General features: G+C 47.5%; 9 protein-coding genes and 1 non-coding gene across 10 annotated transcripts; 5 read left to right on the forward strand and 5 right to left on the reverse strand.

The window, feature by feature from the left end:
* The first annotated feature begins 625 nt into the window (after nt 1-625).
* On the forward strand, nt 626-696 carry NCU15083. Its single transcript has one exon. It is a non-coding gene; the product is annotated as a tRNA-Gly (tRNA).
* Nucleotides 697-1,359: 663 nt separating this feature from the next.
* NCU16939 (hypothetical protein) lies at nt 1,360-1,910 on the forward strand. The gene has a single exon (XM_011396510.1). It carries the CDS (start codon nt 1,377-1,379, stop codon nt 1,761-1,763), a length of 387 nt encoding a protein of 128 aa, XP_011394812.1. The 5' UTR covers nt 1,360-1,376; the 3' UTR covers nt 1,764-1,910.
* An 822-nt stretch (nt 1,911-2,732) lies between these two features.
* NCU16940 (hypothetical protein) lies at nt 2,733-3,323 on the forward strand. The gene has a single exon (XM_011396511.1). It carries the CDS (start codon nt 2,972-2,974, stop codon nt 3,293-3,295), a length of 324 nt encoding a protein of 107 aa, XP_011394813.1. The 5' UTR covers nt 2,733-2,971; the 3' UTR covers nt 3,296-3,323.
* Nucleotides 3,324-3,398: 75 nt separating this feature from the next.
* On the reverse strand, nt 3,399-4,746 carry NCU09683 (hypothetical protein). Its single transcript, XM_955522.3, has 2 exons — nt 4,448-4,746; nt 3,399-4,381 (listed from the first exon to the last, which is right to left on the reverse strand). Exons 1-2 carry the CDS (start codon nt 4,721-4,723, stop codon nt 3,587-3,589), a joined length of 1,071 nt encoding a protein of 356 aa, XP_960615.1. The 5' UTR covers nt 4,724-4,746; the 3' UTR covers nt 3,399-3,586.
* A 56-nt stretch (nt 4,747-4,802) lies between these two features.
* Nucleotides 4,803-5,977, reverse strand: NCU09682 (secreted glycosyl hydrolase). The gene has a single exon (XM_955521.3). It carries the CDS (start codon nt 5,900-5,902, stop codon nt 5,072-5,074), a length of 831 nt encoding a protein of 276 aa, XP_960614.2. The 5' UTR covers nt 5,903-5,977; the 3' UTR covers nt 4,803-5,071.
* A 4,830-nt stretch (nt 5,978-10,807) lies between these two features.
* Nucleotides 10,808-13,081, forward strand: NCU09681 (hypothetical protein). The gene has a single exon (XM_955678.2). It carries the CDS (start codon nt 10,999-11,001, stop codon nt 12,766-12,768), a length of 1,770 nt encoding a protein of 589 aa, XP_960771.2. The 5' UTR covers nt 10,808-10,998; the 3' UTR covers nt 12,769-13,081.
* Nucleotides 13,082-13,231: 150 nt separating this feature from the next.
* gh6-2 (glycosylhydrolase family 6-2) lies at nt 13,232-14,748 on the reverse strand (the record flags this gene model as incomplete). Its single annotated transcript, XM_955677.1, has 2 exons — nt 13,232-14,591; nt 14,654-14,748. The coding sequence occupies 2 exons, from the start codon at nt 14,746-14,748 to the stop codon at nt 13,232-13,234; spliced, it is 1,455 nt and encodes a 484-aa protein (XP_960770.1).
* A 233-nt stretch (nt 14,749-14,981) lies between these two features.
* Nucleotides 14,982-15,446, reverse strand: NCU16941 (hypothetical protein; the record flags this gene model as incomplete). Its single annotated transcript, XM_011396512.1, has 1 exon — nt 14,982-15,446. The coding sequence occupies one exon, from the start codon at nt 15,444-15,446 to the stop codon at nt 14,982-14,984; it is 465 nt and encodes a 154-aa protein (XP_011394814.1).
* Nucleotides 15,447-15,583: 137 nt separating this feature from the next.
* On the reverse strand, nt 15,584-17,146 carry NCU09679 (hypothetical protein; the record flags this gene model as incomplete). Its single annotated transcript, XM_955676.1, has 1 exon — nt 15,584-17,146. The coding sequence occupies one exon, from the start codon at nt 17,144-17,146 to the stop codon at nt 15,584-15,586; it is 1,563 nt and encodes a 520-aa protein (XP_960769.1).
* Nucleotides 17,147-18,468: 1,322 nt separating this feature from the next.
* Nucleotides 18,469-20,576, forward strand: NCU09678 (MFS transporter). The gene is made up of 3 exons (XM_955675.2): nt 18,469-19,018; nt 19,076-19,669; nt 19,736-20,576. The coding sequence occupies exons 1-3, from the start codon at nt 18,701-18,703 to the stop codon at nt 20,321-20,323; spliced, it is 1,500 nt and encodes a 499-aa protein (XP_960768.1). The 5' UTR covers nt 18,469-18,700; the 3' UTR covers nt 20,324-20,576.
* The last annotated feature ends 1,269 nt before the right edge of the window (nt 20,577-21,845 follow it).

Here is a 21,845-nt window from a genome sequence, read left to right on the forward strand (position 1 = left end):
GTCTGCAAATCAAAGGTCGCTGGTCGTGAGTTGAAAGTGTAGCTTTGAAGCTTGAGAATAAAGACTAGGTTCATATATAGATGCTCACGGGCCGCCGGGTGTGATGATACTGCCCGCTTCCTGGATCTCAGCTCCGAAGATGAAGGAGACAGAGCCCGAGTGACAGCTGATACTAGGTATGTAAGCCCCTCTTGGGGCTAAACATCGACTGACTATGCTTTTGATGTTTACAGGCACGATGCATGTAGATCAAGCAGAGAAATACCTCCTCAAGTTGTTGGTGAATCATTGCGTAATGTTTACATGATAACAAGCGCACATGACCGTAGAGGTACGCCTACCACTTACACTGGCTCACATTCGGAGTTTTGGCACGATGGAGTCACCAACATCCAACGCCGGTTATGTTAAGCTCGGGATAGTACTCTACCCTCTCTTTCAGATATTCCAAGCTTCCTGTTGTTTTTTTTTCGAATTTCAGACATCCAAAAAAATACATTATGAAGAAACAATGGACAGTGCGGTCGTCGTTGGTCAACTGGTCTCGTGAGGGCAAATGATCCCTGCTTACCATGTGGGTACTCAAGCCCTGATTCTTGCGCAAACTGTCAATAAACATCAAATCGCGCCAGTGGTTTAGTGGTAAAATCCATCGTTGCCATCGATGGGCCCCGCGTTCGATTCGCGGCTGGCGCATGATAACTTCTTTTTTTGCGTTTTTGTTCTTTGACTTGGAACCTCCTTGACAACTCCTTGTGCAAAAACAGTTATGTTTGCTTTTCTTTTTGGCTTTGACAAAAGCTCTGTTATCCCGCACATGAATTCCAATTCATCGCAACCTCCAAGAGCGCTGGCCAAGCTTTGTATAGCAAATTCATCACACCTGAATCCACGATTGGAGAGTGTCATGGTGTTGGTGTGTTGAGTCTTTGAGATTGTTTGAATCACAAGCATGATCTAGGCACATCTAATGCATACGTACTGAGCTCTACGCTTTACTTGGCTGTATGGTAAAGATTGAGCTGCATACCCTTATCTGCCAGCCACCCCTTCTTCCTGGCCCAGAGCCCTTTGGTGATATATTATGTGCGGTGCACGTGATTAACAACGAAAAACGACAATAACAAACGACCCTAAAGACCTGAAGCATCGATCACGCACTCGCCGCTTGCTAGAACTAATCCGTGATCGTGATGCTAGCAAGCTGTCGGTAATAGTGACTGAAGTGTCAGATATATAATGAAGAATGGGGAACACCCGGATTGCATCACGTCCTCGAGGTAATCACTCGCAGTGAACGGGCGCAACGGGATCCCATTTGTTCCAATTCCTACTTCTAGATTCTCTTCAAGTACTATTCTCCTCATCCACAGTTCATGATAGGTTCTGGAACTCTCATACTCTCCCTCCTTAACCCACCACCCACATTTACGGCCGAGACGGCCTCTTCCATCCTCAGGGCAACCTCTTATTTTTTCAAAAAGCCCTTTACTTACCGCCCTCCTTTATCCAATCAACTCCTACATCGGCGAAACCATCATTGTAACCGTGTCCAACATCGATCTCAGCCTCAAAGCCACCCGTCACTCTGTTCGTCTAGACTGCAGCCGCAGGATCCTACCATAGCCGTTCGAAACCTCAAAAAGGCGCTCACACCAGAGTCTCTATCGTGCTTGTGCTTGTGCTTTCGCTCGCAGCCACAGCACGTAGTGTTTAATGCCATTCACATACTGAAACTTATTGGGTTGAAGGTGGACATGTAGGGAACCCCCCGCCGACCGGTCTCAGAGCCATTGGGAGAAAGAATGAACGCGCTGATGCCGTTGTTTGATAGCGGGAAGGAGACTCTCGAGTTACTCTTGCACTCTCATTGACCGACAGCGAGTGGGGGAGGAACTCATCCAGTCGGCTGATGTGATTAAGGTGCGTTACGTTAAAAGTGATTGAAGAAGAAAGAAGGAGAAGAAGAAAGTGTGGGAAACTGCGGTTGGGACAATTTGGTTTTGTAGGCACCTCTACCTACTTACCTTCCACTTGGATTGCGGGCAGCCGGGCAGGCAGGTAGGCAGGTAGGCAGCACAGCGCACAGGCCCAAATGCTATCTGTTCCTTCCACCAAGTGCTCTGACAGCGTCATCTCCATCTGGGACACCGAGCTCGACCAATGCAGCTACATCAGGACCAGTGTCCTGTTCTTCACCTCTCGCGTGAGCGCCAAGCTCGAAAGAATTCCCCTGACATCCTCCTTCTTAATACGGACGTAGCCCCCCTCACCGGACCATGATGCAGATTTAACCAAGACGAGGGGAGCTCAACCGTCAATATGGTCACCGCCTCCTTTGTTGCCTTCTTCCTTTTTTCCCCAGACTCCGTAAAACTGCCCATCTGTTCCCCGACCCTGTCAGTCCAGACCAACAACGACGGTCCTCTCACCTCCTTTGCTCCCACACACACCTATATCGACTTCCACCTCTCTCGCCCCGCGCCCGAGTGGCAGCTCTATACCTAGGTAACGTGCTCAATTCCGCCGACAGGCTAGAGGAAGAGGAAGATCACTTTTTCGACAACGAGTACGAGGACAGTGTGGATGAAGATGAGGATGAGGATGAGGATGAGAGTTTCTTTGAAACGCAGGTTTTGAACGATACTTTCAACGCTGGAATTGTGGGAGCTAGTAGAGCTCACAGCTCTACAATTTGCGAATGATCTCCAACATAAAGACATCTTGCAATCGCTTACACCACCCACCCCCACTCGATGATCTCATCAGCCTGCCTGAGCACATGGCAACGAACCCACATACGCGTAACGCTGAATGCCTTGACTACTTGGATTAAGCCTTCATTCTCAAAGTGCTTCGGATTTTCGTTGCCCGCGCTGTTGTAGCTCACTGCCCTGTTGAGAAAACGGGGACGTCCCACCCGGTCTCGCCAAGTTAGGGATTTTCAATTTCAGGAACCTTCGCGGTAGTAATGGGGAAGTTGATAATGAGGTTGGTAGCTAGGTTGATGGAGGTGGGAGGTAGAACGCTTGTGCATGCGGTTAGTCGGGTAGGGGAGAGAACACATGGGAGTGACTTGTTGAATCATAAGGTGGATGAGTCGAGAGAGTTGATCAGAGGCGGGGAGGGAAGATGCTGCAGGAGAGCGTGTGGTCGAAAGTCAAGAGAGAAGGTGGAGGGCGTTGTGCCAGGGGGCGTTGAAAGAATCTGGAGTTGTGAGGATAGCGAGTGGCCGGGAGGTAAATCGGGTTATGTCGAAGATATCAACCCTGTGGTATTCTTTTCCGAGTGTTGAGTCGTGTCTAAAATGTCTTCTAACTTCGATCAGAAGCCTTTTCTGGGCTAAAGCATCTCGAGTGAAGTTTCCTCTTGACGTTGTGAGTTAACCTTGGGCATAACAAAGTTCTATTCGCGCCTTTCAGATAGAAGCGAAGGCCTTCTCGACAGGCAAGTATGTTTCATTGATAGTACAAAAGGAGTGTCTAATAATTGATTGAAACATCCCTGGTGATACATCCTGAAAAATGCCGGCTAACTGATACTACAAAATGCAATGCTACGGGTATAGGCCTTCTTCAGCGTCACTTCACTCGATCTCCTCAACAAGTTTGAATCTCTCCTCAGAGCTGTCGGCCCCCGTAGAACCAGCGGGAACCTCCAAGCCTCTCTTCACGATCCACTCGACCAAAGTCTCGAGCTTGTTGACCGTAAACATTCGGGGTTGCCCGGTCAAGAGCTGGGTAACTGGCATCGTCAGTAGTTCCTCCAGACTCTCCAAACGCTCATCAGGAGGATGCTCGGTAATGAATTCCTTCAAAAGGACCGCATTCCATCCACAACCCCAGGCGGATGCAACGTCCTTCTTGATATCATCACCAACATAGAGCTTCAGCCAAGGAACGCTCTCATCAAACCTGCCGAGCTCATGGGTAACCGCTCTGCGAGCCAGCATCTCTCCTGCCTGCCACATGACCTTGTGTGGCTTTGACTCTTCAACGTCGTATGACATGACGGTAAAGTCGATGTCGTACGACTTGCCGTCGACAGGACGAGCGCTTTCAAAATGGGTGTCCTGCTTGGATTCCCTCTGGAAACGTAGGGGGCTGACGTCGAGGCCCAGAGAGGAAAGAATCCCGCCAACGCGGTCATCTGAGTTGCTGATGACGCCCAGAACAACATGGTCGATGGAGGGGCTGTCCAACTTGCCGTTGGATCTGTGATGCTTCAAAGACTGGAGAAGTTTGGGCATATTGGGCGCAGTCTTGTAGGCGTCGCGGGTAGAAAAATGCTGAAAGAGTTTATGACCCAAATCATCCAGCTGCTTTTTGTGAGCTGCGTTACTTAGACTGGGCTCAACGTCGACAAAGATATTCTTAATAACCTGCAGTGATATTTCAGCTTTAGTTCAGGAAACAGTCGAGTGACTAGTAAGAGCAACTTGAATCACCTTCATCCACCAAGCTTCGGGGTCCATGCCCTTAACATGCTTGCCGTAGTTGGGGTATTCTTTGGCGGCCGTGGTGATGCGGTCGTGAAGATAAACAGCCACAACATCGTCACTAGCGTGATGGAGACCGTTATCGCGCGCAAACTGACCGTACGTCTTATGAACCGGTTCTTTGGGGGCATAGAGGGTCTCGAACGCATCAAAGCAAACGAGGAGGTTGTACTTGGGAGCCCGCGAGATACTCGCGGTTCTGGCAGCTTGGAGTATTCCACGCATGGTGATATTGCAACTGGGTAGAGTTTTGATGAAGTAATGTTCACTGGCGAACGAAGGAATATAGATAAGGCAGGTAAATGAAGAGCTTATACTTGAGTCTTTATAGTCATCAAAGGGGTAACGGATGTGCCTAGTTTTGACGGGGAGTAGGTAACGGGGGCAAGGATGATTCACAAGTGGTATGAGGTCGAGATTGTAGAAGATCGATGATGTGGTTGGCTTGAGATGCCTCGAAGCCGCTAAAAGTATAGTGGGGTACAGAGGGGAAGTGCAGCAAACAACACCTTCGGCTTCGTCCAATATTGGCTCTGACAACCTAACCTACGGGGACCATTCACCTTGCTCACTTCAGTTGTCCAATCTTGCGGTCCATAAAATGGCCTTGTAGATAAATGCCATGAACCCGGGGTCCTCCAGATATGCGTCACTAAAGTGGCCAAGAGAGTTGTAGAATGACCGGCCGCCCTCGAACTCCTGGGCCCATGCAAGAGGGTGACGCTCGCCGTGTGTTCCTCCGGTATAAGTCTCTTCGTTAACCTCGAGGAGAATCTGGAGATGCGGGTTATCCCACGGGTTCGTCTTGAAGTTGTAGTATTCATCGAACCAATCCCACACCCACTCCTTGTCCGTCGTCACACCGAACATTGTCTTCTTTCCCTCGCTCTCGTGTTGGGGTCTTTTGACAAGTTCAGTCAGGAGAGGATGGTCCATGTTGTTGACAACAGGCCGGATCTTGGCCATCTGCGGCTCTGGGTGGTCCTTGAAGACACCACCGATCAAACGGCCATACCACTCACTCGACTCCATAGCGAAGCTGGCGCAGTGGAGACCTATCACGCCACCGCCGGAGTGGACGAAACCCTTGAGTGCCTCGAGCTGGGAAGAATCGAGGAACTCGCCGGAGCATTGCAGAAGGATAATGACACGAAACTGCGAGAGGCCGGAGGGTGTGAATATCGTAGGGTCCTCGGTTGCTGTCGTAACAAACGGCTGGGAAGTGGTCACGGAAGTTGCCGCAAGGTCTTCCAGAGCCTTTATGGAAGCCGGGATAGAGTCGTGGCGATAGGCTACGGTGCGAGAGAAGACCAACACCCTGATGGGTTCGGCTGAAGGCATGGTTGACATTTGGCGATTTGTCTTGGTTGAAGGAGAGACAGAATCAGCGGAATTGGAGACCATGGTATTAAAATCGACTCCTCATCCTACAACGGGAGCCATGTCGGTTCAGCGATGGCCTGCTTGTTCGGATGAAGCTGATGATCTCCATGCGTCAAGTGCGGGGAACAAGACGGGACGAACTGTGGGGGCATGGACGCACTATAATATAGTGGCCAAAGTGGGTCGGCCGTTATGTTTCAAACTCGTCAACATGTGCCACGAGACTGTTTTATTTTACCTCTGAACATCGACATGAGAACCATCCAAATGGAACCCAACGACAAATCAAGATGTGAACGAAAACTGTTGGCTGAATTCCCACTTTTTCAACGACTGGGTCAGCAAGGTTCCAGGGCTTATCAGCAGCCTTCGATCCTTTCGTTTCCCCGATTGGGTTTGTCACCAAAAGCTGAGCAAGGCACCAGTCTGCCAGTGGTCTAGCTGAAGGAATGCCAAGACGGTAAACCCTTGATATCCGATGTAGAAGCAGGGTTATCCCATTCCCACACTCAATCGCCTGTGCAGTCTTGGCAAGAGGTGTGTGTGCGTGCACACACACACACCGCATTTGATAAATCTGGCCATTTGACATCGCTTTACACGATTCAACTCAATCGTTTAACATCGAAATCTGGCTAAAACTAGTACAAAAAGTCGATATTTTAATACTCTACGTTATATAGTTATCTATTTTGATATTTATATTATCTTTTAAACTATTATTAATATAGTATACTACCCTAATACCCGCTAAAAGGTATTAATAATAATAATACTAGTAAATAACGAATATCCTAATAATATTACTAAGACTACTAGTATAAATATAAAGAATACGTAAAAATATAAACGTACTCTATTAGATATTAGTAAAATATTTTTACCGTTGCGAACTTCCTAAAATGCTAAAAAGCTTCCTATATAAGCGTTTAAAGTACGGCGTATACTATATTACTCCCTATACTTTATTAATTATAATTAATATTATAAAGGAAATTATAAACCTCCTTATATTGAAACCCGATTTATACCTCAACGAGATTTATGCCTTTCTAATTAACGAATATAATATATATATTTCGACCGAAACTGTATAGTAGTACCTTCGATAGGAGAAGTAGAAGAAGAAGCGACTCTATATAAAGGTATTATAATAATCCCCTATATTAGTAGTTAAATAGATATTAAAAATCTCTTTATTTATTGTAAAAATATTTGTATTTTATAACGAGTTTAGTATAGACCGAAAGGACGGTACTTATTATATTAGTTAAGTACCCCGCAGCGCTATTACAATAGTATTAAGCAAATTCGTACGCAGTACGCAGTATTACCTCCTCCTAGCTATTGTAGTAGATGGGCTACTTGATGTATTGGTATTTAGAAGTATAATAGACTTAACTAGGGTTTGGGATTAGATAGTAAAATACTTACTCTTTAAAATAAATTTATTTCCCGGTTATAATAGTATTTTAATAATAAATAACGCTAATTAATACTCCTATACCGAACTCCAATATATATATAATTAGAAGGGAGTTCTATTATAGTATTTACTATTATACTTTCCCGAATTCAACCCTATCGAAGTATACTTTAACGACTTTAAGCGGTAATTTAAAAGGGTATATTGTAACAAAGGCGGTAATAAAATATTAAACAACAATTTTATTGCATTTCTTAAGCAATTAACGTAGAATATAGGGTATAGAGTATAATAGATCTATAATTATTTTAAAAACGTAAAACTAATAATAGATTGATTTAATAATATTAATAAAGAGTATAGCGAATTATATATTAACGAATTAATTGAATATAGAGAAATAGGTATTGTATTTAGGCGGTAGTAGAGAGTATAGAAGGGAGAGATGGATTTATATATATTAAATTGAATTATATACTAAAAATGCTAGAAATACTAAAAGTACTAGAAGTACTAGAAGTGCTAGAAGTATTAAAAATTGTATTTATTTATATAATAATACTAAAATACTAGAAACCCTCCTTTTTTACTATAAATTAATTCGTAATATTATTATTACTCGCTAGGACTGTTAGTAGTAGTATTGCCCGCTATAGAAGCGAGAGCTCTAGTAATACCGTATTCGAATATAATATTAAATTGCGGGTTTAGAGTATATACTAGTTAATTAAATTACAGTAATAGGAATTAAATAGTATATTTACTATAGCTTAATTATATTACTAGTACCGTATACTTAATTTTGAGGAAGTTTTTGATACCGTTCTTAAATACTATATAAAGGTTATAACTAAACCTTAGCCTCGTAAATTACTCTACCGGCTGCTCTTTAAGTATAAATATATTAGGCGGCGCCTCTTTATTCCGGAGTTTATTCCTCAAAGCAATTAAAATTCTATATACTAATACTACTTTAATTAATAATTTAATATAGTAATGCTTATAGAATACTTTAAAAAACTTAGTAATAATTTCTTTAGCCGGCTGACTAGGCGGGGCGGAGGGTGGTAGTAACGAATAAAGATTAAAAGTTAAGGGTACGAACGGACGTAGTATAAATAATTTTCCGGTTTCTATTAGGGAGTCTCTAATCTCCTCGCCTTTATCCTCCTTACCTATTACTAATAGTAGTATAATTAATAATAGTACTAATAGTTAAATAAATACTATAATTACTATAGAAATAGGAGGAGGGTTAGCGTTAGCGCGCTTAGTAGCGAGAGTTTCGCAGTCGGTCGGGTACCTATAGAACGTAGTAGTAAAATACTTTAATAGTATATATAAATTGATAATTACTATTTTACCTAATAGGGGGAAAGCGCCTACTATATTATAATTATAACCGCTAGCAATTATTGAATTGGCAATAGAGCCGCCAGCGGTATAAGGTAGTTAGATTTAGGGATATTAAAAGTAGGGAGGGAAATATTAGTATAGTAGCGGGTATAGTAGGTATAGGGAAGGAGGGTATAGTTAGTATAGACCTTTAAAATTGTTCCTCCTTAGTGTAGCTTATAGTAGACTATTTATAGTCTCTATATTAATACTACTATTACTACTATTAATATTATTAATAATATTAACGTTAATTAGTAGATTATTACCTCCTCCCTTATATTTACTACTACTATCGTTAGTACTAAAGGCGGTTATAGCCTTATTACCCAATATATTTCGTACTAATTTAAATAGCGGGTTAGTTACTATAGCCTTCCCTAGCGATATAGCGCGTACCTACTTACCTACATCTTTAATATTAAAGTTATAATAAGTTATACTCCTATTTATAATATAGTATATTTAATACTTAATAGCCTTATTATAATTCTTATACTTATAATTAAAACCGTACGCCTATATTTATACTAGCTCTTAATATACAATACTATGTAATTTCACCCCCGTACGCTCCTCTTACTACCGGTCCTCTTTTAGATTCTTTTCGACTTCTATTAGTATAGTATTTATTATAATGCGCTTAGACTTTTTGGTACTAATTAGAGTCTGTAACCCTCGTAACGACGGTATATCGACTATTTATAGAATTAGAGTAATAAAAGGATTAATTAAACTACGAGAGGGGGTAGGAGTAGAGGGTATACTACTATAGGAGGATAGAGTAATAGGGATTTTACTAGCAGGTAGGTCGGTTAATTGAAATTTAAATAATATAGTAAAATAGTAATACTAGCTAGTATAGTAGAAGTACAACTTTATAACGGTCTTATACTTAATATTATTATACCTATTATAAAAATCCTTCCTAGGAATAGTCTTATTATATATAATAACCCGGTCGCGGCGGTTATTATAAGTAGCGGCGATATATATAATATTATATAAAGAGACTAATTATTTTGTCCTTACAGTTATATTATTACTAATAATATTTTCTATATAACTTTACTATATATATAGGATTTCGCTAAATAATATCGTTTTAAACCGCTATTTATAGAATTTACTATTATTTTATTTAACCTTAACCTCTCTAAATAAATTACGTTCTTCAATAGTAGGTAATTTAGTACGGCTAATAGTAATATATAAATTAATTATATTAAATTAGACTTATATTGAATTAGGGTATTTAGAACGTAATAGTAGCGGTAGTAGTACTATAACAATTAACTTATAGGTAGTACGGGGCTAGGCTAGTAGCGTTGAGGTAATTAGTTTAATTAAGGAGGCTACTTCGCTATTATTATCGCCTAATAAATAAAACGAAGTATCGAAAGCCTACTTCTTAGGGGTAAGGCGGACGGAGAGCTATTATTCAACTTCGTTATCGTCGCTAGAGTCCTCTTTGCTACTAGAAATCTCAATAGGTATCGTAAGTTTGGAGAGGAACGATAGCGGCTCTAGGATTGGGACTAAAATTAGCTTTAGCTTTAATATAGTAGCCTTCCCCTTCTTAACGGTAATTTTTTTAATAACAGTCTTTTTAATAATAATTTTAATAGGAGTAGCCTTCTTCTTAAGTAGAATAATTTTAGGAATAACTTTAATAAATTACTCGGCTTTATAACTCTTCTTTCTAGGGCGGGATAAGGCGCATTATAGAATTATTAGGCTAGGATCTTCCTAATTTTAATCTTTATCGAAGTAGATTATTAGCGCGCCGCTTCAAGTATAAAATTACTTTACGCTAGCAGGCTTTAAATTAAAGATTATTTTGGGAGGTATTGTCGCGATGGATTTGATTGATTACTAGTGTTGTGATTACTTTGTACGTTGAAATAACTTTAAATTAATATGGAAATTGTTGTGAAATGATGAATTTTAACGAAGTTGTGCAATATAGAAGTGCGGTGTGTGTGTGTGTGTGCACGCACACACACCTCTTGCCAAGACTGCACAGGCGATTGAGTGTGGGAACATTCGTCAAGAGCTGCTGTCTTGTGGACTAGCTCGTGTTGTGCCTGGCTGCTTTCAGTCACTGTGCTTCAGCCACATCAGACAACAGGTTGTGAATGTGTTGGGCTTTTTCATCATGTGTTCTCCAGCCCCAGCCTGACTGTCCTCTCTTCTCTCTTCTCCCCAAAGGTCGGAAACTCTTGTCCTTTTGTACCTGTTCCCATGAAATCCAGATTGTGAAGATTGGAAGTCCGAGTCCCATCAGTCAGTCATCATGTCATACAGCGGCATCACCCCATACGGCTCTGCTTATCGGCAGCAGTCTCAACCACAAGAACAACAACCGGAGCAACAACGTCGACTATCAGAGCCGAAAGCCTACCGTCCATATCAACCGTACCGGCCACCTACACAGCAGCTAGGGCCAAGTGGTAGTCATGAGACTAATAGCCGACGTTCGTCTATTGCAAGCCAGTCATCTTTGGCTTCCTCGCTCGCAAAGTTTGACCTTGGCGATAGCTCCATGGTTCCGGCACCCTTGAGAGTTCAACATAGGCCCGTCTCGAGCCAAATACCGACCCAGTGCCAGACACCGCAGTCACCACAGGCAGAACAAAACTACAAACCTTATTCTCCACCTTCTTCGCGGCATCGTGACTCGGTCACATCCACGGCCGGACGACGGACCTCCAATGGCTTTGTTGCTGAGCTTGAAGGGTCATTACCTCCTCCTGTGCGGGAGAGTAATACTGTGGAGCCCTCTTCAGATGTCCCTCCCCCGAAACCGGCCAAGAAATTGGAAACTCCTGACAGTGAAGGGCTGATCGTCGTAGAAGCCGAAGCCTTACCTTCTGTCCCCGGCTCTTGGCCTGCCTCACTTGAAGAACAGTCAGACAGTGGATATCAACCTCCTTTTGCCCAGCCTCAATATCAGAAACCGATTTCACCACCCTCGCTTCATGACGAGTCAACACAGAGCACGCCGAGTCCTCCGCCTGTGCAATATTCATCAGCTTCCCAGCAACAAGCGCCTATCCCTCCCCCAGTGCCACAACCGACCTACACGTCTGCTCCGGCTCAGCCAGGGTTCCAGAGTTTTTCACCTCCACAGTCACCACCGCTGCTGCCGTCCGGGAAAACTTCGGCTCCGTTCACTTCCCCATATTGCCAACCTGGCAACTACGGTTCTGCGCCTTCGCCTGGATTCAGCCAAGCCCCAACATCTCCGGTTGAGCAAGCACCTCCGCCGCCTCCATATCAGCAGCAAACCTACGGCAGCCCTCCCCATTCACCACCACGTCCCCCTCCTCAGTCAACACGGCCAACTTCTCTGTATTTCTCCGGCTACCACTGTCCACCGACACCAATCCTCAACACCAGCAACTTACCACTCACTCCTCCAACCCAACAAGGATCTTTCTCACCCGCCTCTCCGCAATCATCTACAGCCGGGAACCACAGACACTCATTCTCGTACTTTCCAGCCGCCTACCCACCCCGGCCTTCACCACCAACCCAACATCAACCAGCGACGACCCTGCCCTCACCAACAATTACCTCCCCTTCATCACCGTTCCCTTCGTCACCTCCAGCTGTAAACCCCTCAGCCCCACCAAGCTATCCCTCCACCCCAGCGCATCAACAACAACAAGCTCAACCAACAATAACCTACACTACCGCCCCCTCACAACCCACTTACTCCTCCCAACATTCCTCCCCCACTTCCACCCCATCTTTCTCTTCGTCTTCATCCACTTCAGGAGCCACAAAACTAGGCGGAGCCCTGTACCACTTCCACTCTCCTCCCCACCCCTCGCTCAACTCCAAGTTATCTATCAACGGACTGAAAAGGACGGCTGCGGGACTGGGCGGGGCGATCAAGAATGTGGCAAACGTGGTGGAAGTTGCGGGCAGAGAGGCAGTTAAGGCGGGGAGGGCGGCGGCGGCTGCTGCTGGGGAGAGGGAGTCGGGAAAGACGTACACGGGGAGTTTTGGGAGGAGGGTGAGTGGGATGGGGTTTTATGGTGGTGGTGGTAGAGGGTAGGTACCTCTAGCTAAAGTAGGGTGGACTTGTTTGAGGTTTGCTGGGAGTGCCCCGGTGATAAAAAAAAAAAAAAACTTGGATAATGTACCTATGTAGTAGAGATGCGTGGGTGGGTTGAGGCAAGGCTCTCGGGAACGGAACTGAGGGGGAAAGGCAAGGTATCTATTCTCAGAGCAAAAGCTGCCTCTAAGGGCCTGGCACAACTACCTAGCACAATCAACATCAAGGTCAAAAAAGAGAGTAGAAGCAAGTATACCAGATCGTTGTATTGACAGTCTGAAAATAGGTATATGTGCAGTCCACCCTAGCAGGCGAACAGGAAATGCTTCTTAATCTATGTACAAGAATATGGGAAGAAGCAGTCATCCTTTATGACTCTTTTTCACGTTAGTTCCTCTTTCACCCTCTTCATCTTCTCATTCACCAAATCCCAAAAAGCCCACTATTGTCAAAGACAATGCGCTCAGAAAGCGGGGTTAGCGTTCTTGAGCAGCTGCTCAAAGTAAGCCTGGAACCACTGGCCAGCCTCAGGGGCAGGCTTGAGGGCATCCGAGAGACCGCAGTGGTAGTCATAGCGGGTAGCGGAGGTGTCGCTGGTACCATCGGACTCACCACCGGGCTTGACCCAGACGAAGGCATCAGCCAACGAGGAGCCAGTGTTGGTGGTAGGGCGGACACCGAAGCCAGTGCCGATGGCGTTACACCAGTCACCCTGCTCGATCTGGCCAGTCGGCTGCTTGCCGGAACGGCCCGTGTCAACGATGAACTGGGCCGGGAAGCCGGCAGCGTTGAGAAGAGGGGAGAAAGCCTCGATGTACTTCTTCTCGTCGTAGTTGGGGTTGGGCGTGGTGTACGAGGGAGCGGAGGATAGCGACCAGCCGTTGTAGTTGGAGACGTTGGTGACGAGACCGCGGACGGACTTGGGCTTACCGGCGGCCTTGTAAATGTCGGCGAAGAGGGTGGCAGCAGGCTGGATGTTAGCGGGCCAGCCGAGCCAGCCACCGTGACCAGCATCAAGGTACTGGGCGACGTGAGGAAGGTCGAGCTGGGTGATGGCGTAGTTGGTGCACTCCCTGTAGGCGGAGGCGGCATTGGCACACTTGGCAACGTTGGTGTTGGTGACGAGGTTAGCAAGCGAGTCGGGCTCGATGACGAGGATGGTGCGGATGTCCGAGTACTCAATCAGGAGTTTGCGGATGGCGTTGATGTAGGTCTTGTAGTTGGCAACGCCGCCGTTGGCGATGGAGAACTCGCCGTTGGAGGCGGCAGCAGCGCAGTCACGGTCAGGGAGATCGTAGACGACAAAGTGAGCGGCGTAGGGAGGGTTGGCACCGGCCTTGTTGGCCGCGCGAATCTCCTCAAGGGTGCTCTTCATGAGGGTGTCAACGGTGACGTTGCGGTCAAGCCACTGGAAGGTGGGAACCTTGGCAACGGCAGACGCCTGAGCAGCCAAGCTGCCAGTCATGGAAGGAATGGCATGGTTGTAAATCTCGGAGGAGTAGTAGCTGTTGGCCCAGCCCTGAACACCAAGGAAGGGGTTGCCAGTGAAGCTAGCAGTGGAGGAAGCACCGCCAGCAATGGTGGTGGTGGGCACCGAAGGAGCGGTAGTAGTGGTGATGGGCTGGGCAGCGCTGCTGCTGGTAACCTTGCTGGTGGTGCTAGAGACCTTGCTGGTGCTGGTAGGGCTGGTGGAAGAAGCCCCAGCAGTGGTGGTAACCTGAGCGCCGGGCAAGCACTGGGAGTAGTAAGAGTTGATCTCAACGCAGGAGTTGCCGGAGGAGCAGCAAGTCGCACCAGACCAGCCAATACCACCGCACTGGCTCCTATATCGTTTGTTTGTTAGTATTGGTGAACAGGCAAGTTTTGAGGGTGATGGTGATCATACCAGGCAGAGCCGCAGTTCTGGCGATCCTCGAGGACGGGAGCGGCGAGGGCAGAGGCCGTCAAGGCGGCAGCGAGAAGGAGCTTCTTGGCAGCCATTGTAAGAACTGTTGATGATAAGGGTTTCCGTTGACTGAATCACCAAGAATGCCAGTGCTGAGGAAATTTCCAATCAACAGAACGCGAAGTCGTCCTCTTTTTATGGCCGAGTTCCCTCGGAGTGACCTCCATCAAACCAAGTCCCATCGGTCGGGAAGACGGGAACGCGCTCCCGAAACATCGAGGAACGATCACATAACGCCACTGACTGAACGAGGCTTGTCCGATTCCGTTCAACTAGAACTCGGCTGCCCCATAAGCAAGCTCACCCGCGGTGGTGGTAGGAACGGGCGCCATTCCGAGTGTGGCTCTACCCCGGAGTCATAGGGACGATCGTTCCGAATAGGCCATAGATGGGCCTTAGGACGAAGTTCCGAAGCCTCGACGGAAACTACGGGATGATGGATCATGTAAATCCACATAACGTGCTCAACATGGCGACCCAAGACCGACAAGTGCGAGGAAGTGGGCTGCTTGGCGCGGCTGGAGAGGAAGTCGTGACCCGAGGGGCGGCAAGACTGTTCAGAAATCAGTGTAACGCTGTCTACCAGAAACAGGCCAAGCTGCTTGCCAAATCCGCCGACCTGGACACCGCATTCGAGCAATCTCGCGGAACCGGGTTCTTGGTGAAGGTGATGCTTTGGTTGCGAGGTGTGAACCGGGTTTCGTTCTCGGAGCCCACGTTCCTTGATGTCCATTATGGGTAAGTGTCCGGTTCTTGTTGCGGGGGTGGAGCGGCAGGGGGTCTGTTTTGATTGGCGACTTCCGGGTCTCTAGACGGAAAAGATGCACCACCTTTCCGTCGTCGTCACATTGCTCAAGGTCCTTGTGTTTCTCAGCTATACAAAGAGTCAAAGACGAGAGAAAGCCGCTGATCCAACACATGGTCAACACCTTCCCGTACCGATTCTGCAAAAGCTGCATCATGGAACAAGACGCCCAGTTCTTGGCTTGTATACCAGCTTGCGCGGTCCATGTTGCCGGAACCAAGGACCGTGAACTCGCCATCGACAATGGTCAGCTTGAGATGAGAGTGCACTGGCTCTTCCTCTTCAGGATCCTGTACCTGGGCATCGTTGGCTGCACGGGCTTGGCTTCCACGCTTGCCCGGTTTGGCTGCGGAACGCGGGTGAAAGTAAGAGATTCGCAGGTGGCCAAGACCGGGGTCTCCAGATTCTAGATCGTGGGCAGCGTGTGTGCGGAGCTTCCTAAAACGGCGTACGAGGGATCGGATGCACCAAGATGTGGTGGTGCCAGCCGTGACAAGCTGCTCCAGAAGCATCATGTTTCGACCTGTCACAATCGTCACATGGACGCCTCGCTTTAGAGCATCTAGCAATGCAGCAATGACAGGCTCGCAGGTGAGATTCGGGGTCTGTAGATAGATGGACCGTCGAGCTTGCTCGAATAGCTCCAACATTGCAACGTTCAAGGGGGTGGCTGGAGGTTTGGCAGCTGGTTGCCACGGCAAGAAGCGGAACTGTGGGTTCTGATGATGCGAGGAAGGCAACACAAGTGTCGGGAGCGGTACCGAGGAGGCTGGTGGGAGGACCAAGTGGTGAGCACTGCTAGGAACGAAGATGAGATGCTGGGGATCTAAGAGCTGACCCTGTAGGTCAGAGGTACGGCTATCATGAGTGGTAGGAAAAGGGTTCCGAAAATCAACATGTTTCTCCCATGTCAGAGCATAGAAGGACAACAAACTGGCGACAGCATCGCCAGTGATCTCAACGCAGCCTTCCAACCACGGTTCCCAGCTGACGTTGCAACTTGGGATGAAGGCTCGTTGTCTGTCGATAATGACAAACTTGGGATGCATGACACTGAAGGGGAGGAAGAACAGACTCTTCACTTGAAGGCGGATGCCGGCCTCGTCCAACAAGGCAGGATCAGGGAGGCCGAGCTTCTTTTGCCATTCAGCAGGCGAGTAGGTGTAGCCATCGCGAGACTGTGGGTGCAGTAGCTTTTGGAATACGGATCGCGACGAAAAGCAGATTCGGACGGTGAGAGGCTCAATGTCTTGCGGGTTGGGCAGCTGACGGCGGTGGTCCGCCAGTTTGACAAGGGCATCGGTGATGGCGGAAAGGGTCTTTGAAGGGGCCCAAAAGCAGGTGACAAAGATGACTTCACGTCTGGCCGAGACGATGGCGGGGATCAGAGTGCTCGTGAAGATGGATGCTCCTGTGCCCAACTGAAAGCTGTGAGGCGAGCTCCGAGATATGATGACTTGCTGATCTACCTCATCAGTGGCGTCGTAACTGGGAAGGTCCCATCGAGTAGCGGCGGGATGTTGCTGTTGATGGTGCTGTAGCTGCTTGAGGAACTTGTGGACAAAGCTGGACGAGTAGCTCATGTCTCGTTGGGAGCGGTTGTGCAGCGGGATGTAGTCATGGGGCATGAATGGATGTCAGAGGACGACGACGAGGTGGGTGAGAAACCAAGGGAGCTGAAAGGAGGATTAGGGTTGGAAGTGGAAAGTTGAGTAGTGACGCAATTCGTTGGCACTGCGTGATCGGGAGAGAACTGGAAATTGGGAAGCTTCAGATTGGAGAATTGGGCGAAATTGGATGAAATTGGGGTTCCAGTTGGAGATCATTAGGAGCTCCATCCGTTAAGGTTTAGCGTGCGGGGAAACCCGTTGGTCAAAGCTTTTCTTAGTTGGCTTCTCCAAATTCCAACCACTGTCAGTTTCCACTTCGCATCCACAAACAGCTGAAACTCCAACATGTTCACAGACACCAAAGTTCAACTGGGCATCATGGAATGGACGGAAATAGTTTCGTCAAGGCCAGACGGCCAGGCGCTACCGAAGTGAGAGAGAAATTAATTGAAATGAGCAAAGGCTCCTCGCGTGTCACCAAGCTCGTCACTCCTACATCGCGTCCTCTCTTCAACAGTTGAGACCAGGACACAGGCCTGGGAAACGGCGCCCCCCCAATTGGGAACCGATTTTCACTTATTTTTGTCAATTGCCGTTGAATCTTCCTATATAGGTCGATCGACAGTTCACTTCAGTTGTGTCCTTGGTTCTGTCTTATCACTGTCTTTGCTTCTTTTCTTTGTCGAGGGCCAGTCATCTTCTCCGCACCATCTCGGGTGATTGAAGCCATACATTGCGTGTCTCTCCAGACCACCCAACACACAAGTGGACGTTGAGTCTTTGTTACCTGATGTCTTGTTGAACTCCAAGGGAGTCCCCGATTCCAAAGACGTTCCTGCTAAAAACATTGCCTGTGTAGATCTTACGTACTGCTAGAGCTGCCCCCACGCCAAACCGAAGAGACCATCGCCGACCACATCCACCAAGCACCAAGCACATACCTTGAATATCGCCGGCAGTGATCCCAAGTCCCGAGCTTAGACTTATCCATAAACTGTTCATCTTTGCTTCGGCCTGGACTTCGGCACCTCTGGTTCAGACCTCTTCTTCCATTGTGACGGGTCAGTGACCTTATCAGGTTGAGTTTCCCGCAGTCATTCAACCCCGCCAAGACAGGGGCACGCCCAAATTGTATTGACATTGCGACGATCTGTCCAATGACAAAGGTTCATGCTCGATGTCGCCATCACCACTAGGGATTTGACAATGATGGCTCATATCTTTCTCACTGGCCGGACATGTCATCATTATTTCCAGCTTCATGTTATTACCAAAAGTCGAGATCAACGTTTTCCCAATACTGGCCATATCAGGAAAAACCTCCATAAAGTCTGGCCAAGGTCGGCGTATAATTATCTTGATAGAAATCCCCTCTTTCAAAGCCAGAGTTCGACACGATGAACGAGACTGTTTGCTTGCGCTTGATGTATCGGGCTATCTAACCGTCTGTATTGCCGCCAAAACGTATACTACCTACCGGCGAGCGCCGTGTTCCAGATCCCACCCATTGTGTAATATACAGGGTTCTGTTTCTCTTATCTTTATCCAGAGTTCCTCGATCTTCAAGCAACCATGGCTGAACCTGTGACAGAGGAAAAGTCTCGGCAATACTCCGAGTCAGATCCAGACAAGAGATCTGTTGACCCCAGTTCATCAAAAGCCTCTGAGACAGTTGATTTTGAGACCAACTCGGTCAATGAAAATTCACTACTCCGGAAACTCGACGTTCGTCTCCTACCTGCCGTTGGTATTCTCTATCTGCTCTCCTTCTTGGATCGCAGCAATGTGGGCAACGCGAGGATTGAGGGTCTCGCGTCAGACCTTGGTATGACGGGCAACCAGTACCTAACTGGTCTGACGCTATACTTTATCGGCTATGCCATTTTTGAAGTATATCGTGTTTACTCCCGACAGTATCGTGAAGACTTCTCACTGACACGCTGATAGATCCCATGCAACATCGTTCTGAAGCGCACAACACCCAGGTTTTGGCTACCAACCCTCACCATCCTATGGGGAATCGTAGCTACCCTGATGGGCATCGTCCAGAACCTGACTGGCTTTTTCATCGCCCGCTTCTTCCTCGGTGTCGCTGAAAGTGGTCTCTTCCCCGGCGTAGTCTACTATTTCTCCATGTGGTACAAGCGCCGCGAGAGGCAATTCCGCATTTCACTCTTCTTCGGAGCCGCCGCTCTTGCCGGATCCTTCGGCGGCATCTTGGCCTATGGCATTGGCTTTATGCGCGGCACTGTCTGGGAGCATGGCTGGCGCTGGATCTTCATCCTCGAGGGCATCGCTACGGTCTTAATAGCCTTTGGAGCTTACTGGTTCATCTACAACTACCCAGACACTGCTGAATTTCTCTCGGACAAGGAGCGCAAGTTCATCCGCGCCCGTCTTGCCTCCGACAGCGACGCCACCCACGACGAGCGCTTCACCTGGGACAATGTCCTCCGCGCCATAAAGGACCCCAAGTGCTGGCTCTACGGACTGAGTTTCCACACCATGAGCTTACCTCTCTACACATTCTCTCTGTTCTTGGTAAGCTGATACAAAAAAAAAGAGAGGACATCACTTACCTGCCTCATATACTAACCACTGCCACAGCCCTCCATTATCAACGCCCTAGGCTACCGCGCCGCAACCGCCCAACTCCTCACCATCCCGCCCTATGCCTTCGCCTTCCTCACCACTCTCACTGTAGCCACCGTCTCGGAGCGTCTGCACCAGCGTGCCATCTTCATCATCGGGTCCGCCACCTTCGCCATAATCGGCTACATCATGCTCCTCGCCAACAAGGACCCCATAGCCCACCCGGGCTTGTCCTACGCCGGTACCTTCTTCGCCGCAGGCGGCATTTACCCCGCCACAGCCCTGGCGCTCTCGTGGCCGGCGATTAATGTCTCTGGCCAGACAAAGAGAGCGGTGGCGAACGCGATGCAGATCAGTATCGGCAACTTGGGTGCGGTGCTGGGGACGCAGTTGTATAGGAGCCGGGATGGACCGAGGTATATAGTTGGTCACAGCTTCGCGCTGGGTTATCTGGCGGGGAATGTGATTGTCTCGAGCTTGTTGTATTTTATTTTGAGTAGGGAGAATAAAAAGCGGGATGGGATTGTGCCGGAAGTGGCAGAGGTAGGGCATCTGAAGGATTGGGATGGGGATGAAGATCTCAGGTGGAGGTTCCAGTACTAGTGGCTTGAACTGGGCTGTCGTCTCTCGGTGGTGTTGTCGGAATAGAACGGGACCCTTGGAAGGTGTTGATGATAACACTGTTAACACATGAGTGTTAGCGCAAGATTGGATGGTCGACAGAGAGGGAAAAAAAAAAAAGTTGGAATGTGGTGGCGGATTTTAGCCGCCGCTTGGTTTCTGGGAGATTACGTTGAGAGATACCCTTGATGTTATAGTCTATGCGTTATGGATAGGAAGTTGGTTTTGTTGTCGATCCTGAAAGTGCACTGACTGTAACTGTGAGTTAAAGGTCGTGATCGAGATCAGCGCAGGGATGAAGGAAGAATAGACCTCTTTGGGCCTGGGAAAAGCATCGACGCATTGACGTCTGGATATGCTTGATAGAAATACCAAAGTGGAAGCATACCTAGGGAAATTGGCTCGGCGGCACACACGATATACAATATATGAGGTTCTTATGGGAAGCCTGTTCCGTGGCTGAAAGTCAAGTGAGTGGGTGTGTGCCAAAGTTCATGACCGACCACAATATCATAGAGAGAAAAGAGGAAGAAGCCGATATTGGTTTGTGAATTACTCCATGATCCGGCGATGTTCGGGTGAAAAGTTGAATCGAGAAGATCCGGAACCTTAGTGATAAGATCTCCAATATAGCGTAGTCTATAGACCCTGTTGATAGTAGTAGACTATGAAGTGAGGTGAGTCATGATGTACTGGCTCTTGAACTTCAACAATCGAGTTTGTCATTCCTTGTGAATCCTTTTGAGGTCCGGAAAAGTTCGGGTCAAGATATTGAAGGACCAAGCATCAAATAATCTTGTAAGAAGCATCCATGGGGCAATTAGCGTCCTAGCTATAACGGAAGATCGCTGAATTATACTTGTGAGTCGCGAAGGTGATATCTAGTCTGATATGGGTTCTATTTCGCCTTGCGGTTTTCTTATCCGGAGATGGTTGGGTGCACAAGTTGGGCTCATGAGGAGCCGGAGATTGATCATACAATTTTCTTGATATGGGGAAACCGGTTTGACAATGACGCCACTTCGCAAGGGAAGTAAAGGTTTGTTGAGGGATCCATGATTTTCGTCAAGGTCCGGAGATGGTCGGGTGAAAATGTTGGGTTCGCATACCGGAAATTTGGACTATAAGATTTCCACGATATAGAGTAGCAGCGCAATGCGCCATGATTGCGACGGAAGGTCGCCCACTGGAGGTCAGCAAGTGAGTCACGAAGCCTATATCGCGATCGAAGTGTCATCGAAGAACAAAAGGTATGTTTGAGCTTGAAAATTCTGTCGAAAGTTCGGAGATGATCAGGTGAAAGCACTTTGGTTGAGAACATCGGGGCTACCGGGGGGCACTCCTCAGCATTTCATGTCGTACGGCCTCGGCTCCGAATATCACTTTGGGTAAGTGGACTGATGGAGTTTGTTCAGAAACACAAAACGTCTTACCTTACCCTTCGAGACACTGAGTTGAGGATCAGGGAAACACGATCTGTTTGAGACTTTGAGGCGACCTAGCA

This window comes from Neurospora crassa, linkage group V, assembly GCF_000182925.2.
Source record: "Neurospora crassa OR74A linkage group V, whole genome shotgun sequence".
In the NCBI taxonomy this organism is placed as follows: Eukaryota; Fungi; Ascomycota; class Sordariomycetes; order Sordariales; family Sordariaceae; genus Neurospora; species Neurospora crassa.